The 17,876-nt window shown below is 37.7% G+C and overlaps 1 protein-coding gene across 1 annotated transcript in view; it reads right to left on the bottom strand.

The window, feature by feature from the left end:
• Nucleotides 1–17,876, bottom strand: part of Myo3a (myosin IIIA) — a 179,962-nt gene that overhangs the window by 64,691 nt on the left and 97,395 nt on the right. The window contains 3 exon segments of the mRNA XM_050152716.1: nucleotides 1,777–1,921; nucleotides 4,477–4,687; nucleotides 9,030–9,156. Coding sequence (XP_050008673.1) covers nucleotides 1,777–1,921; nucleotides 4,477–4,687; nucleotides 9,030–9,156 — 483 coding nt within the window.

The raw sequence follows: 17,876 nt of genomic DNA, 5'->3' as shown, positions 1-17,876 counted from the left end.
TCGTCCTTTGTTTCCAGGGAGGGGATCTAGGTGACTAAGAGCTGTTTCATGTTGCTGTTTTTAGATAGCATTAACCTAAGTGTTCTTAAAATCAATATATACACATATAAATTTGATCTAGATCCAGGGAAGTATAAAAGCTCTAAATACTATGAAATACCATATGCTAAGAATCATCCAGGACAAACAAGAAAAACAGTGTTACCATAGACTAGATGAAAAACATAAGAAAGGGATATGAGTTATGGATGCTCTCGATGGATGTTAAGAGATCCTTAGATATTTAATCAATGTCCACAGAGAAGTAGGTTAGGAAGAGAAAGTGGCATGGCTGCCAGGGTGACAACACAGGCCATTAACTTATCAGATGGATGATGCATCAGGATGCACTGTTCCCGTACAGTAAAGTCCAAAGACAAACAGGCTTTACTTATTTCAAACTTTGATGGGTTCTGTATTGAGGCGTTAGAGCAAAATGACATTCATTTAATAAATATGTAAAATGTGTTATATGATCAGCCTCTGAAAGCACTAAAATAAGATGATCTTGGACATCGGAGTTTATGGCCAGGTGAAAAAGTCCATATCAAGAGTAAGGCTGGGGCCATTTCATGTAGTAGGGAGACTGACACAGATGCTGTGCACTAAGAATATCAAAGTGTGTGGTGGGTAGTGAAATGAAAGACATGCGGAGTATGCTTTTCTGGAGCTTGGCGGTGAGGGCAATAGAATGAGGCCATAGACACAAGCAGAGTAAGAAAGGCTTTAAGTCTTCAATTTGCTCTTGATTTTAAGGTGATTTAATAATGTATCTGGGCACAGGAAGATTCCAATGGAGAGAGGTGGAGAGGGGTCCAGGAGAGGGTTAGGAAGACCAAGACACTGAATATCTACCAGATAGATGGACTGTCCACTGAGTACCATTCAGATGGGTACAGCGGAGGGAGAACTAAACAAATGAAGATAGTGTCTTCAGTCTGTGCTTTTCTTGGACCAAAAAGTGCCAAGATGGAGACGTTTTCTTTTGTGACCACTGCTTTCAGACTGCAGTTTGGAAATGAAGTCAGTCTAAGTCTAAACCTTTTAAATAAAAGACTCATGTTCCTTCAGTTTACATATTTGAATTAAAACATCAGTGTAATCAGTCAACACACAGCAAAGTAACATAATTGGAAAGTGACAAATGACATGAGGACTGATGGCAAGTATGGCTCTTCTGGGTTTAATGAAATAAACAGTATTATAGTGAAAGTATGCCAAATACAATTCAAGGAAGTCACTGCTTTCTCTGTAGAAAAATATTGTTGGAGCTGAGCCATGAATTGCCCATTGTACCTGACAAAATTACTGCTTCTTGTCATTTGCACCAAACCCATTATCTTAGATTTTGTTGCCTGGATACTAGGATTTGAAATTTTAATATACTGTAGATGAATACTGAAATTTCAAACAGAATTCCAGCAATGCAGTCTAAAAACTAAATACTTGTAGACAAAAACCATGTCTTTGTTTGCAGCAGCTCAAAGTGGTTAAATTTTAAAGAAAAGTGCACTGGTCTTGAGTGAAGGATTTAGAACGTCACCTGTCTAAGTCACATTAAATTCACACTGTATTTTTTGTTTGCATTTTTACTACAGGCATGGAGGAAAGAAATATTTTCCTTGTCTTTGAATGTTGCAACATAAAATGTATGGTCCAGGTACTGTTTATATATCCTATGTGATTATGCACTAGCACAATTACAATGGTATCTTCAGAATCCACACTTCAACTTACCTGCTCCCATGCGAACACGTGCTGATTAAAATAATACTGAATCTGTTCATTTGCAATGTTAATGCACAGCTGCTCGAAGGAATTCTTTTTGAAATTTTCAAAGCCAAATATATCAAGAATGCCGATGCTTAGCTCCTCATCCCCACTGGAAGAATTAAAAAAGTGTTTGTTGAGTTATCGCTCATTTCCTTAGGAGGCAATGTGAAGCAGAGCATCTTGGGATTCACATTGGTGATTGAGTTAATTAAACAAGACTCTCCACAGAAAACAAAGATAATGGAGGTAAATTAATTTTAATATGTGCATAGAACAGTATTTTCCTTACTAAAGAACCCACTCCCATGTTTTTATACACCTAAACAGAAGTCCTTCCATGGGTTTAAACCTAGTCATAGCCCTGTGTGAGTCCAACATCATAGAACCTGGCTTTTACGCAGCACTGCAAACACACAGACAACCAAAACTTTACCAGCAAAACAAAAATTCCTTTCAATTTAAAATGTCTAGCTACCAATGTCTTAATTATTCTCAAAGAACTGTTATTTATTATTTTTACTTATTTGCTTATTCATATTTAATACAAATCAAATGACAACCTAGAGAAAGACACAAGCATGTAGGGAATTCATCCTGTAGTTAAATATTTTAATCCACTTGTGGTGCCACATATCTGTATTTTCAGCACCGAGGAGACAGGGGCAGAAGAATTGACAGTTCAAGTCTGGGATACACAGTGGTATCCTGTTTCAAAAAACAACCCAAACCAACCCAAGGGGGAAAAACAAATAAATGAATTTCAAAATACAATTGAATACTATTTGACACATGAATTATTTCAGATTTACATTTCTTTCTGCTATCATATGTTGCTGGTTCTGTACACTAAAAATTAGATAATTGGTTGAAACTTTTGATTCTCTCAGTAAATAGGTAGACTGATGTAATTTTCATGTGTACTTTAAAAATGAAACGACAAAAGGTTCCCTTTGGGTCTACCCATTAGTGTAAGTGATGCTCAGTATTATGTGCTGAAGATGCGGGGCTGACAGCCAGAATCTGCACGAGATCCCACACTTAGAGAGAATCTGCACATGCTCCCACACCTGGAGAGAAGCTGCACGTGCTCCCGCACTAGGAGAGAATCTGCATGTGCTCCTGCACTAGGAGAAAGTGATTGACTCAGAGCTCAGAGTGGAAAGGGGATTCCTACAACTAAAGCCCGGTGGATTGTAGGTGTCATGAATCTGTAATCCAATACTTAGGAGGCTGTGATAGGAGAATCTTGAATTCTAGGCCATTCTGGGGTGCACAGTAAGACTGCCTCAAACAACAAGAAATCTTAGTGATTGACTTGACAGAACTAAACTAAACTATCACAACAGGTCTTGGTTCAGTTTTTTTTTTAAGACTAACCACAATCAAAATAACTCTTAAGTCTTGGCTAGTTGTGGTTCATGTAAGAATGTAAGAACAATTATTATTTAGCAGACATGCTACAATGGGTTTTGTTTTTGTTTTTTTTTTAAGCACATCACCCTTCTGAGTACCATCTAGTGCTAAACATGTGGACATGTGGACAAGACCTAACAAAGTGATTATCTTGTTTACATCACATGGAATATACAAATATAAAAACATTACTGGATGTTTCCAGTGTTTATAAGATGCTTAACATCATACAGATGCCATTAATGGGCAAAAAGCCATGTTGATATTTAGTCATTCTGGGCAAACTGCATTATGATCTGAGACTCAACTTAATAGGGACTGTGATGGTGACATTCAGGGTGTTAAGACCATGGGGGCAAAGAATGGGCAATCTAGATAATCTAGATATAAACTATGATGTAGGATGGATTTTAGTGGAAAATAATGAAAAGCTACATATGTGAAAAGTGTATAAGATGATCTTTTATACTTAGTATCTATATATCTGTCTGTCTGAGTATCTACCATCTATCTATCTATCTATCTATCTATCTATCTATCTATCTATCTATCTATCTATCATCGATCTATCCCCTACCCATCTATCTATCCACTATACTTAGCTACGAATGAAGATAAGATCATCTAACATAGACGTCCACCTTGCTTTTTCATCTCTGCAGATCCAGTCAATGGTGGCTGGGATTTGCTTTCTTCCTACTCCGAAGTTCTAGGAGAACCACAGACACAGGTGTGGGAGCTTGTATCCAGGTTATAGTGACTATTATCTACCATGCTCATGTGCATTTCAGAATCAAACTTCATTGGAAGCCACAGCACCTCTTCCTGCATGGTGCAGTGAGAGTTCAGTGAAAGGAAAGTTTTACTTTGTAGTCATGTTTTAATTTAAGTCCATGAAGCAAAAGCAAAGAACTGCTTGACTGACATTAGACAAATGTAAAATGGCACACACTTCATAGAACACAGCCTAATTAAGAGGACATTTGACTTGATAATATGATGCATGCTTAAAATCACTTTCTACATGATTACTAACATTGCTGCAGTTTTTGTTCCAGCAATCAAGATATCTCACAGTTACATGGAATGATAACGTGACGCTGCTATGAGGAGATGGAGCATATCCGTAGGAACACAATTTCGATAATTAAATTAAATAATCAGAAACATATTCAAAGGGACATGCACAAATCCAAAACAGACTTACCACCTAACACTTGCAGAAAACAGATGTATAAAACATTTATTTACCTTGGTGATGTGTCATGTTTCAGTAAACTGTTAATACAATTGACTATCCAGCTAAAGAGACGTCCATATAAAGTTTTAGACATGGCATCTCGCACATCAATAGCTTTTTCTACTGTGTTGGGTCGTATAATTGTTTCTCCTCTGGTGACCACACAGTGGGAGGTAAGAGCTTCCTGTAGCTCATCTGCTTGAATGCAAAGCAAAGATGCTGCTGCAAAACCAATACATTATTGTTAGGAAACAGTGAAAATGACCCTAATTTCAGAAAACAGAAATGGCTGAATTTAACTGCAGCACCTGACATTGCATAAAGATATGACTGTTTCATGGCATCTGAATTCTACTGCAGAGCCTGCCATTGCATAATACATGACTGTTTCATGGCCTCAAAGCCACCATTCAGCATGAGTCTCCCTGCCTCTCCTGACGGCTCTCTTCTTGCCTCCTCTAGCCAAAGGGTAATATGCAACACAAGCAAACTGTCTGAACTAAGGAGACAGCTGCACAGGTGTGCAGCTACTCATCTGACATCAACTTTAATTTCACCAAATTGTGCTAAATATTTTAAAAGCACAATGAATAGGTTTGGTAGAGTTTTGATATGATTATGTGATTACGCCTAGAATGTAAGAATGAACTAGAAAACTCCTTAGGTTTTGGAGTGAATCTGAATGACATTTCACAGCACATATCTGACAGAGCAGGAACCTGGCGTTTCCGTACTTCCTGTTAAGCTTTCTTTTTGCTACTAAATTTTCTTAACACGCAATACTCAAAAGCATACTTAATATTAATAATATCCAAATATCATAGGAATTTACAATTAACTCAGTAAGAAAAATTCATTTTTTGATAAACAAACATCTCTTTTCTTCTCACAGGGAGGGCTGAGCCCAGTGCTTTGTGCATGCGGGGCCAGCGTTCTACCACTAAGTCATCTACTGACATGTAAAATGGGCACCTTTAGTCACGCCTCCTGCATGAAGAGAGTCTAAATCTCCACATTTAAATGAGTATGTTTAAAATTTTACCAACATTTTGAATTTTCTCTTATACATCTGACAACTTAGATTTTGGTTTGCCAGTAAGATTCCTGACCTCTGTCTTTACCTATTTCTTCATGTTGAAGAAGCAAGAAGCCATATATGGTCCTCACAGAAATTTTACCTTCCAAGTTAACATGATTCATCTCTTTACTTATTTGCATGACTATTGCCATTATTCTGCAAAACATTGTATCCTAATATCTTAAACATTTATCATTCTCATTATGTTCTATGAATAGCTTAATTTTCAGAACAATATTTTAGCATCTATATCAATATGCTAGTAATCTTAAAAATTGTTGAATGTTTAAGTTGTTTTCCTAAGTGCATAGTTGTGAAAAAATAGTAGCATCTCTTGAGCATAAAAGAGCATAGAAATCCTACAACTGTTGCAAACTATGTAAACACACTGAAGCTCTTTGACATTGCTATTTAATTTCCCTCCAAATACTTGCCAATTCTGTTTTTTCTGGCCAATGAATGACCAAGAAGATAAATGTAATTTTATAGATGCCAGGCACTTTACATTTCAAAGTAGATACTTTGAAAGGAAAAATTCCTCTATTTAATTTTCACTTGTAAAGATGAACACATGCCACATAGTGCGTAAGTACATAGATGCACTAAAATTTAAGAATCTATTCTGGTATATGATGTTTGGAGAGGATTCAAGTCCCCTGCCTGTCTCACAGTTAGCACTTGGTTGTCTACGATGCTGTCTCATTGAACTGTAATGCCATTTTGGTCATTCTAGTTGGTTGTTTACTGAATGCTATCTCCCACTGACCTGTGTGTTGGCTTTCATCCAGATACTATTCATTCACCTGGCATAATTCATTAAGTGTCTGCTACATGCCAGGCATTTTAGATGAGGATATATTGTTAAGAACAATGCTTTGGACACAAAGTTTCGGTCTCGATGGCCTTTATCCAGAGGACAAGAAAGCCAACCAAGAAATTTAATTGGGAGGAAAGAGGAAAGAAAAGGAGGGAAAAGGATGGGAAATGAGATAGAGGGAGAAGAAAGAGAAGGAGAGGAAGATAAGACAGGGTGTTGATGGAGGACAGGAAGCAGATAGAGAGCCCATGGATATACTGGCTAAGTGGTTTCTGAATGAGCATAGAAGAGATCAATTCTTTACTCTAGTAAATGATGGGGAGGTTACTTGGTTCAAACAAGAAGTGACCATGTCATGAATGAGAATAGTGACAATAAACATAACATAGAAATAGTTGGTTTTAATTTAGAGATTTTTTTTAAATGAAGTTATAAGTAATTTCAACACAAATTAGTACACTTAATTGTTTTCTACAAGTGCTGTTCTGGGAAGCAATTTGAATGATTTTAATTATATACATATTAATATTATTCTTTTGTGAACTATTTGGTTTTCCTGTTATGTAAGAATAAGTTTCAATGATTAAAGTAATTTTTCAGTTTGTTGGATTCTAAGTGTATTCTCATACCACACAGAGCTATTGTGTTTTGGACCTGAAGTGTCTTTTTTTTATTCTTTTTTAAAATTTATTTATTTCTTTATTAATTAATTAAAGATTTCTGTCTCTTCCCCATCGCCGCCTCCCCTTTCCCTCCCCCTCCCCCTATCAAGTCCCCCCCCTTGTCAGCCCAAAGAGCAATCAGGGTTCCCTGCCCTGTGGGAAGTCCAAGGACCCCCCACCTCCATCCAGTTTGTATGGTGAGCATCCAAACTGCCTAGGCTCCCACAAAGCCAGTACATGCAGTAAAATCAAAAACCCATTGCCATTGTTCTTGGGGTCTCAGTAGTCCTCATTGTCCGCTATGTTCAGTGAGACCGGTTTTAACCCAGGCTTTTTCAGACCCAGGCCAGCTGGCCTTGGTGAGTTCCCGATAGAACATCCCTATTGTCTCAGTGTGTGGGTGCTCCCCTCGCGGTCCTGAGTTCCTTGCTCGTGCTCTCTCTCCTTCTGCTCCTGATTTGGACCTTGAGATTTCAGTCCGGTGCTCCAATGTGGGTCTCTGTCTCTGTCTCCTTTCATCGCCTGATAAAGGTTAATATTCAGGAGGAAGCCTATATGTTTTTCTTTGGGTTCTCCTTCTTATTTAGCTTCTCTAAGATATGCTCAAGGCTTGGTTACCAGATAGCTGTACTTTTGAGATGTGTTGGAAGTTTCAGGTGTTGAGCCCAGTGGAAGATGCTAGGCTTAGGGTTGTGCCCTTGAAGGGGATGTTGGGATCCTCCTCTCTGTGCTTTCTTGTCACCAGGAGGTGAACACATTTGTTCTATTAATTGCTTCCTGTATTGATATTTTACTTTACATGGGCCCAAAACAACAGATAAATGACTGCAGACAGAAAGCTCTAAAACCGTGAGCTGACATATTTCCTTTATAAAAGTGATTTGTCTCATCAATGTAAAGCATAATAATATAACCTAACAATATTGTGCCTTACACTTCTGGCCACATATAATATTTTAATTATGACTGGGGTAAGGGGAAATCTTCTTTTTATCAATGATGTCACATTATTATTACTTCCCTTTTAATAATCTACTATCTTGTGTGTCAATCATATTATTTTATGCTTGAAAAGTCTTGCATTATCAAGGTTTCCAGGTACATAGCAATCACCATGTCAACCTCAGACAACTTCAGCTCTATTACAACCTGCTTCCAAAGCCACACTGGATACAGAAAATATTTATCTTAAAGGCAGGTCTGGACCAATTATGTAAGTAAAATGAAGGAAAAATGAATACATAAAAATTAGTATCATGATTCTCTAGGCTGTGAATTAAATTCATAACAAATAAGGGATTATGGGGTGTATGCCAATATTAAAAATAAAAGAACAAACAGAATATATTCTAAATAGATAAAAACTATGTCACTGGAGAAAATCAGTTAGATGACTTAAATTACTAGGGACATTTTGTCAAGCTCCATTATTAAGAGAAAGGTTGATTTGGAATAAGAATGGTGTATGTCTCTTGTATGAAAAATGAAAAATTAATTAACCTATGACAAATGTGTCAACTGAATTCAAACAGTAAAAAACACAATGGATACAGGTTATAAACACTAGAAGACAATTTTAATTCTTTTTTTTGTACAGGGCAACTACATCTTTCATATTAAAACACAGTATCTTACATAGTCATAAAAGCTTAGTTTCTGAAAATATTGTTCATAGTAATCATTTTGCATGTGTAAAGACTTAGTTATTCTTAGTTGACTTTTTTTTTTTTTTTTAGTTCTTCAAGACAGGCTTTTTCTATGTAATTCTGAATGTCCTGTAGACCAGGTTGACCATGAACTCAGAGATCCCCCTGCTTCCCAAGTGCTGGGACTAAGGGCATGAGCCACTAAGCCTGGTTTGATAGTTGGTTTTTCCAACTTCTATACAACTGAGTCTGAGCATTTGTTTTGAGATCTACATGAGTAGAAGTGTTTGAAATTATCCCCACATGACCCAGCATAAGCTATGAAACAGTTCAGTCTTGAATGGAAGACAATACAACTCACAGTTCTCCAGAGCTGCGTGATTGCATATGTAGCTCTTGTCCATCTGGTACTCAGTTGCCACAGAGGAGAATTCAATGTTTCCAACATTCAAGATCGCGGCAAGCACACTATACACACTTCCAAGTTGCTAAAATATATCACAGAAATAGTAGCATCAATTGTGGTCTACAGCAATATGAGGACTATGACTGGGAACAGATGGAGGAAAAGCCTTGGATTCTAGCACAAGAAGGTCATTCTTCATATGGTGATGCCAGACTAAGACCCAATCAGGAAAGGATTCAAGCAGGCTCAGTCTCATTCATTATTGTGACTTTGGAGATCAGCATAAAGCTGTTTCCTTGTGAGCACTTAGAATATTTTATAAATGTTAGTATAAATTAAAATAGATAGGAGGAACACTCCTCGGAGGAAGTAGAAATATTCTTTAGGTTATTGATATTCTATCCATGTGAACTTAAAGCTGTGTTGTTTTTTTTTTATCACATGTACATTTTCTGCAGGCCATCTTAGACATGAGGTTAGTGCATGGATTGAGGGAGAGTCCAGTGAGGTTATATGTGCAGATTGAGGGAGAGACTGGAAAGAAGAATCAAGAGATCCCAGCATCCAAATCCAAGGAGGCATAATGCTTAAGACTAGGCATAAGACTATAGACTACAGCTCAGAGTTTTCATAGTATTCATTACTATTTAACATAGATTCTTAATGCTCAGGAACACGCAGGCACACATGCAAGCTTGTGTGTGATTCTCTCTGAAGACACTGGGGAGGGGGACTTATCAAGGTATGTCTGCATGTCACAGTATTATTCCAACTACCTTCATGGTACAGGAGACCCAGAAGACAGCAAACCATGACCCCAACTTAGCAAGCCTTGCAGCTATATCAAAGAAGCTTATCCTCAGGTCCAGGCATCTTGAAGCTATATTGCTTGCTGGTACATGAGGCCCAGAAGACAGCAAAACATGACCCCAACTTAGCATGCCTTGCAGTTATATTGAAGAAGCCTAGCTTCAGATTCAGGCATGTCTGTGACTGAGGGAGAAGTTGAACTGTTCACAGCATAAAAACCTGTCTGTCTACCCAACTACCCATCTTCAGGGCTGACAATCACCTTAAAGTAATTTGTGTTCTGTAGTAAGCACAACATTTCTTCTTACGTAGAAAGTCAGCATAGTTTGATAGATCTAAAAACTTTGCATGGACTTTGAGAGAACTGGAATTTGAGGCCTGTATCTTAGCTCCCAGAATGCATGTTCCTTTTCCACTGAGGAAGGAGAGCAGCGTGGAGGAACGGACAACTCCCACTGTTCCATGGACCTAGGCCAACTCCAGCACTAGTTTCTCTTTACCTGTGGGATAACATACGACTACATGCAAATCCAGAGTCACAGATACTTCTGAACCTGAAAACAATATCAAAATAAGAATAAACTCACCAAGGATAAATTCTGGTCCTTCAGGAAAAAAATGTTTTTTATTTTGTTTTTAATAAGGAAATAAGATAATAGGAGACTGTACAAATTCTAAAGGAATTCTGTGAACTTTCAAGTGTGTTAGTGGTTCATGGGTCTTGATATGGTCTGTCTAATATAATTTCTACATACTTTTTTCTGATATAGGTGTTAATATACTGTGAACATAAAACCATTGCTTGGGACTGGCAAGATGGCTTAATGGGTAAAGGTGTTTGTTGTCAAGCCTGACAGTTGGAGATCAATCTTTGGACCAACACCATGAAGGAAAGAACCAATTTCATTCTTTTATTGTTTTTATTGAGCTATACATTTTCTCCATTCCCCGCCCATTTTCTCCCTTCCCCTTCTACACTCTCCCATGGTCCCTATTTACTCCCAGTTTACTCAGGAGATCTTGTCTTTTTCTTCTTCCTATGTACATACGATCCATGTATGTCTCTCTTAGGGTCCTCTTGTTATCTAGGTTCTCTAGGATTGTGGATTGTAGGCTGGTTTTTCTTTGCTTTATGCCTAAAAGCCACTTATGAGTGAGTACATATGGTATTTGTCTTTCTGGGTCTGGGTTACCTCATTCAGTATGATGTTTTCTAGATCCATACATTTTCCTGCAAATTTCAAGATGTCATTATTTTTTTCTGCTGTTTAGTACTCCATAGTGTGAATGTACCACATTTTTCTTATTTATTCTCCAATCCAGAGGCATTTAGGTTGTTTCCAGGTTCTGGCTATGACAAATAATGCTGCTGTAAACATAGTTGAGCACCTGTCCTTGTGGTACAATTGAGTATCCTTTGGGTATATACCAAAAAGTGGTATTGCTGGGTCTTGAGGTAGGTTGTTGCCCAATTTTCTGAGAAATTGCCATACTGATATCCAAAGGAGCTGTACCAGTTTGCACTCCCACAAGCAATGTATGAGTGTTCATTCTCTTTACCCCACAACCTCTCCAGCATAAATCGTCATCAGTATTTTTGATCTTGTCAATTCTTACAGGTGTAAGATGGAATATCAGAGTTGTTTTGTTTTGTATTTCTCTGATGGCTAAGGATGTTGAGCATTTCCTTAAGTGTCTTTCAACCATTTTAGATTCCTCTGTTGAGAGTTCTCTGCTTAGGTCTGTACTCCATTTTTTTTATTGGATTATGTGTTCTTTTGGTGTCTAATTTCTTGAGTTTTTTATATACTTTGGAGGTCAGACCTTTATCTGATGTGAGGTTAGTGAAGATCTTTTCCCATTCTATTGACTGTTGTTTTGTCTTGTTGACTGTGTCCTTTGCTTTATAGAAGCTTTTCAGTTTCAGGAGGTCCCATTTATTAATTGTTTCTCTCAGTGTCTATGTTGCTGAGGTTATATTTAGGAAGTGGTCTCCTTAGCACAACTATCTTAACAGCTAAGGTGATGGTATTCAGGGAAACATGGTGCTTTGAGTGATGCTTGAAAATGTTTAATTTCTTTCATAAATATTTTTTTAATCTCAACTAAAATTCTGGCTGAGAATACAAAGAAAACATGTTAGCCTGTGACTTTAGACTTTCATAGATTTTTTTTAAAGTTAAAGAAGAAAACAAGGGTCCTTCTTGTTTTACAGATAACAGATGATTTTATGAAAATAAAAGCAAAAGTCCTTGCTTGAATGTGAGCTAAATGGTGTGGTAACAATGTTAAGCAGCCAGGCAAGTCACCAAACCTCTTAGTATTTATTGTAAATGTATATAATGGAAAAGTGGACTTGGAAATTTCATGGTTTAAACATTTTAACATTTTCCAATTTGTGTTATTTTTTAGAGATTGTCTAACTTTGATTTGCCTGTACTTTTGTTTGTGTTAATTCACAAGTCAATTGTAAACCCTGGGAAGGTTTAAGAGACAAGGACACTATGGGTGCTGTCAACACTGACAACAGCAAATGGGGAAAGAGACAGAGTGGCAGCCACTGTGCTGCAGAAAGCTGTGAAGGTAGGATGCTGTGCTCAGAGGGTGCAGGGCTCATGCTGCATGGACTGTCATTGAAGCTCTTCTTTCAGCTACTGACAAAGGACAGACCAGAGAAAGTCAGAAGGAGTGCAATCAATTCAGATCTGCGTGAAAGAAAAAATAATCTCCCACTCAGTTCAAGTCTCCTGACTCTGAACCCAGCCAGTCTGCCTTCATTTAACTCTTAAAGTCAGCCTGAGATGGGCAAGAACTTCCAGGGTGGATTACCTCGAGCCAGGGCAACAGTTTTCATCATAAAACAACCATTACCGATGATGCTTCAGGACCATAAATGGATGTTCTCGATTCATAACTCTAGCCTCCTATATAGATGTTCAATATACCATGAATATGTTTAAAACTGGAAAACACAGGTTGACATGCATGAATGATATTCCCAGGTTGATTCAAGCACAAAGCTGGTTTTATCTCATTGTTACTCAACATTGTCTTCCATCAAGAGAGATGGAAGTGAACATTGACTCTTATGAGTGTGACTTAGATGTGAACAAACCAATTTTACACTGGTTCCTTGTTCATAAGACAGAAACCTCTGGATCTGGGAATGACTGGTTAGAAGCTAGGGAGAGAGGTGATGAAAAGGGCAGTGCTAGATTTGAACTTGAACTTTGACAAAGAGGCACTAGAAGCGACTATGTCCAAGAAAGGGTCAGTGGAGGGGTAAACTTAGGGCTACACTAGTATCACAGCAGCCAGAGCAGCAAATGTCTTCTTTGTACTTAGGGTTTATAGTAAGATGAAATGCCCAGGGATGGTGGCAGGGTCAGGGAGAAGCGTTGTCTTTTGAGCAAGAATAAGAGCAAAAGATTTTAGCCAGTCTTAGAGGTGCAGGATGTAATCCCAGCAGGCTGAAGCAAGACAATCACAAGTCTAAGATCTGTGTGGGCTACAGAGTGACTTTAAGGAGTACAGGGCCAGACAAAGTAGCTTAGAGATACTATCCTAACAACAACAACAACAACAACAACAACAACAACAACAACAACAAACTGGACATGTAGGTCAGTGCCACAGCATCTGTCTGACATGCACAAGGCTATCAATTCAATGCTCAGTATGAGAAAATTAGGAAAAATTTTCAAGTGGCCACTTCTGCTATCTGGGACACTGATTACAGCATGTTCTCTTGCTTGATAGAGCAACATTGAAATAAAGCCAGCTTTGCTTCAACCTGTCAATATCATTCATTTATTTCAAACCATACGTTCCAAATTTAAACATACTTAAGACTAATTAAACAGCTAACTATGAGCCTGTGTTTGGGAAAGAATGGAATCTCCACAGCTTTTCTTCCATCTCTGGATGGGGGTCACAAATCACCCACATATGGCTGTGTCAGAGTTGCTCCCTCACACTGAAAGCCGTTATAAATATTCACTAGTAATAAAAAGCTCTATTTCCTGACAGCTACCAGTTATCTCTGTCTCCCCAAATTAAGACCAACAGTAAAGATTTCAACACGACTGGGCATCTACCCTTTGGAGTACATAGCATATATAGGCACACAAACACTGCCATGCTTCACATGTGATCCACAATGAGTTCTTCATATCTTGGACTTATCCTTTTCATTTACATCACAGCACAGAACAGGCAAAGTATGCTGTTAATCAAGTCCATTCTCCTGTCTCCATATAACAATTCAGTCATTCTGCTTTGTCCGCTGCCACCACTACCACCACCTCCTTCTCACCCCTTCCTCTGTGGTTTTGGAGTGAGGTGCAAATAGGAAAACTAAATGCACATATTGGAGTCTTTTAAAAACTCGATGCCGCCACACTGGAAGAAAATTCTTGATGTTACGTGCCTCATCTAAGAACAAAGTCTGTAAGCTTCTCCAAAAGTCCTTAAAGAGATATGAGAGTTTCGCTACACTTTACAGGCTAGAGGGTGTTTTGTGTCACTAACAGAGAAAAGGAAACTAGTCTTCTCCTTTCTGCCCTAGAAACCACAGCATCATCAAGTTTCTAGGTAACAACTATAACTTGCTAGTTACAGAATAGAGAGCCTAAACTGTCACTCAAAGCTCCAGGTAGAGTCCATCCATCAGTGGAACGAAAGAAAGAATATATCATTCAAGAATAAGGATATTCAAATTGGAGTGTCTACTTCTAAACCAATTCCCTGATGGGGAATGCAGAATCAGAAGCCCCATCCTGAGGGAGACAGAACTGATAGATACATACAGAATCCTTAATTAATCAGATAGATTCTTCTCAGGAGCCCATCAAATCCTCTCTGAAATAGATCATATCATCACTTATAAATCAAGTCTTAACAAATATAAAATAATCAAATAATTTCTTATGCCTTTGTGATATTACAAAGGGGATAAAGCATGAATAAATAGTAATAGAAAATATATAAATGCATGAAACTGAACAACGTATTCTTGAATTACCAGTGAATCACTGAAGAAAAAGAAACAAAAAAAAATAGGGAGGAGAAATTAGAAAAAAATAGAGTCAAGAAAAAATAAAAGTACAAATTACCAGAACATTTAGGCTTTGGCTAAGGGAAGTCTATGGAAGTTTTAGCTAGAGAACTTAGATAGAGCTCAAATAAATGATCTAATGATGCATGCCAGGGTGCTATAAAAACAAGAACAATAAATACTTTAAGTCAGTCAAGGTAAAGAGTTAATAGCAATCAGGACAGAAATAATGAATGGAGATTGAAAGAACAATATATAGAATATATAGAACCAATCAGAGAACTGGTTCTTTGAAAAATGATAAGATGGTAAATTCTCAAATAAACCAACCCAAAGAAAATGTTCCAAAGCTGGATAACTAGAGACAAAAATTCTAAAACCTGGAATGAAGCAAAGTTGTTCAGTCAAGTGCTCAACGTCTTAGCTAGAGAAGTAAGACAAGAAAAACCAAATAAGGCAGAATGGAAGAAAAAAATTACTTTTATTTGTAGACAATATAATCATATCTTTAAATGGCCTAAAGACTGTTCAAGAAAACATTTAGTTCTGATAAGAACTTTCACTGGAGTAGCAAGATACATAACAAATACCAGAAAACTATCAGCTTTTCTATATTCCACGAACAAATCTGGCAAAAGAGGAAAACAACTAGCCAATTTCATTTATGACTTCAGCAAAGCAAACATAAAATACTTCAGAATAAGTGTAACTAAGGCAGTAAGAGACCTGTACTATACAAACTTTAAGACATTGAAGGAATTACAAAAGATGCAAAAAGATGAAAAGACATTCACAATCATGGATGGGCACAATTTATTGTGAAATGGCTTATTACCAAAATTAATCTTTAAATTCAACACAACCCCCAAAACATTCCAGTGATATTCTTTACCATATTAGGAAAAATAATTTTAAAATTCATGTGAAAATATAAATGATCCCAAGCAAGAAACACAATAAAAGCACAAAGCCTACAGCATTAAAACCTCAAATTACATCACAGAGCCACAGTGACAAACTCTCATGGCGGTGCCACAAAAACAAGCACATAGACTAACAGAATAGAACACAGACCTCAGAAATAGCCCAGATGGCTGCAGAAGCATTTTACAAAGTTGTCAAAAGTGCATTTGAAAGAGGGGGGCTCTTCAAATGATGCCCGGAGAACCGTATTTCCACATCTAAATAAGTAAAACTAGTCTTCTGGTCTTATCCTCTCAAAATCAGTTTACAGTTGATAAAAGATGTAAGACCTGAACTTCTGAAACAACAACAGACAAAGCATGTTAACCCACAGCATGGCAAAGCCTTTATGTAAGGACTCCACTTACAGGAAACAACCCCATGAACAGAAAGGAAGGATTGTATGACATTACAAAGTCCCGTACAGCAAATAGAATGAGACGACCTACAAAACGGGGAGAAAAAATTGTCTACTATACATTAGACTGGGATCAATATTTATACTCCATAAAGAATTGTAAAGCTTCAACCCTAAATATAAATTAAGCAAGAAACTCGCTAATGAATTGAATAAATAATGTTATTTGAACGATATAGAATGGTCATTATGCTAAACAAAATAGGCTAGACTCAAAAAGATCAAATATTACCTGGGTTCTCTCATACATGGGGTTTAGATTTAAATTTATATATACATGAATGTGTATGTGTGTTTATGTGAAAAATGAAAGTAGAAAGAGGGTTCTGATGAGAGGGAGAAGAGGTGTACATGAAGGTAGGTGTGAGTTCAAGGGAGGGCAGTGAAGTAGAAGGCATAGAAAAAGGAGGAGGGAGGAAGTGGAAGGATGAAGAGGAGCAGCAATAGGGCAGTAGGGGAAAGGAGATCAATAAATGGGCTAACAAGAATGACAGAATAATATATATTATGAAAATGCTACAATGAAACCTAATAATTTGTATGCCACCCATAAACATATTTAAAGAACTAAAATACAAAAATTTAAGGTGAATAAATCTAGAGATACAGGAAAAACTTAAATAGTATAAGAAAATTCAGCAATTAAAATTATGCCTTAAATGTGAGTTGATTTTCCAGAAAAATTCAAGTAACTAAAAAGGAACATAAAAATATAACAAGGTACTTATTATGGAAGACTCAGAAACATGATACAAGGCTTTATATTGAGGCCGGTGTGATGGCTCAGCTGGTGAGGTACCTGTTGCAAGCATGAGAACCCCCAAAGTAAGATCCCCAGAACCCATACACACAAAAGCTAGACTTGCAGTGTATGCTGGTAACCAAACCTTGGGCTGCAGAGGGTGTTGGAGGTTGGGGGATCCTTGAAATCTACCTGCAGGGTAGCCAAATTGATGAGCTTCAGATTCAGTGAGACCCTTTATCAAAGCATAGGCAGAGAACCATTGAGTAAAGACATGCGATCTTGACTTCAGGCCTTTATATGCATCTGCATACATATGTGCACATACCCCACACATGCAAAGCAACGCCACACCCATCACCATGCATATATAATGGGAATGACTGCTGTATAAAACCCTTAGCATAGTTCCTGGCACATATTAACCAGTCAGTGAATGATGTGGGAGTGTCATATCAATCTGTTGATTTCATTGGCTGAGCAATAAAGAAACTGCTTGGCCCTCATAGGTTAGAACATTGTTGGGAGGAGTAAACAGAATAGGATGCTGGGCGGAAGAGGAAGTGAGGTCAGACTCTGCGCTGCTTCCAGAGGGACCGGACAGCCACCAGGCTCTGCTCTCCCAGGCAGCTGCAACCCATGATGGATGGAGGCTAGAATCTTCCCGGTAAGCGCACCTTGGGGTGCTTACACAGATGATTAGAAATGGGCTAAATTAATATGTGAGAATTAGCCTAGAAGAGGCTAGATAGAAATGGGTCAAGCAGTTAAATGAATACAGTTTGTGTGTTGTTATTTCGGGCATGAGCTAGC

This window comes from Alexandromys fortis, unplaced genomic scaffold, assembly GCF_014885135.2.
Source record: "Alexandromys fortis isolate MF-2015 unplaced genomic scaffold, M_Fortis_MF-2015_v1.1 scaffold_54, whole genome shotgun sequence".
Classification (NCBI taxonomy): Eukaryota; Metazoa; Chordata; class Mammalia; order Rodentia; family Cricetidae; genus Alexandromys; species Alexandromys fortis.
The sequence above is the reverse complement of the archived record's forward strand: the minus strand, read 5'-3'. Positions and strand labels throughout refer to the sequence as shown.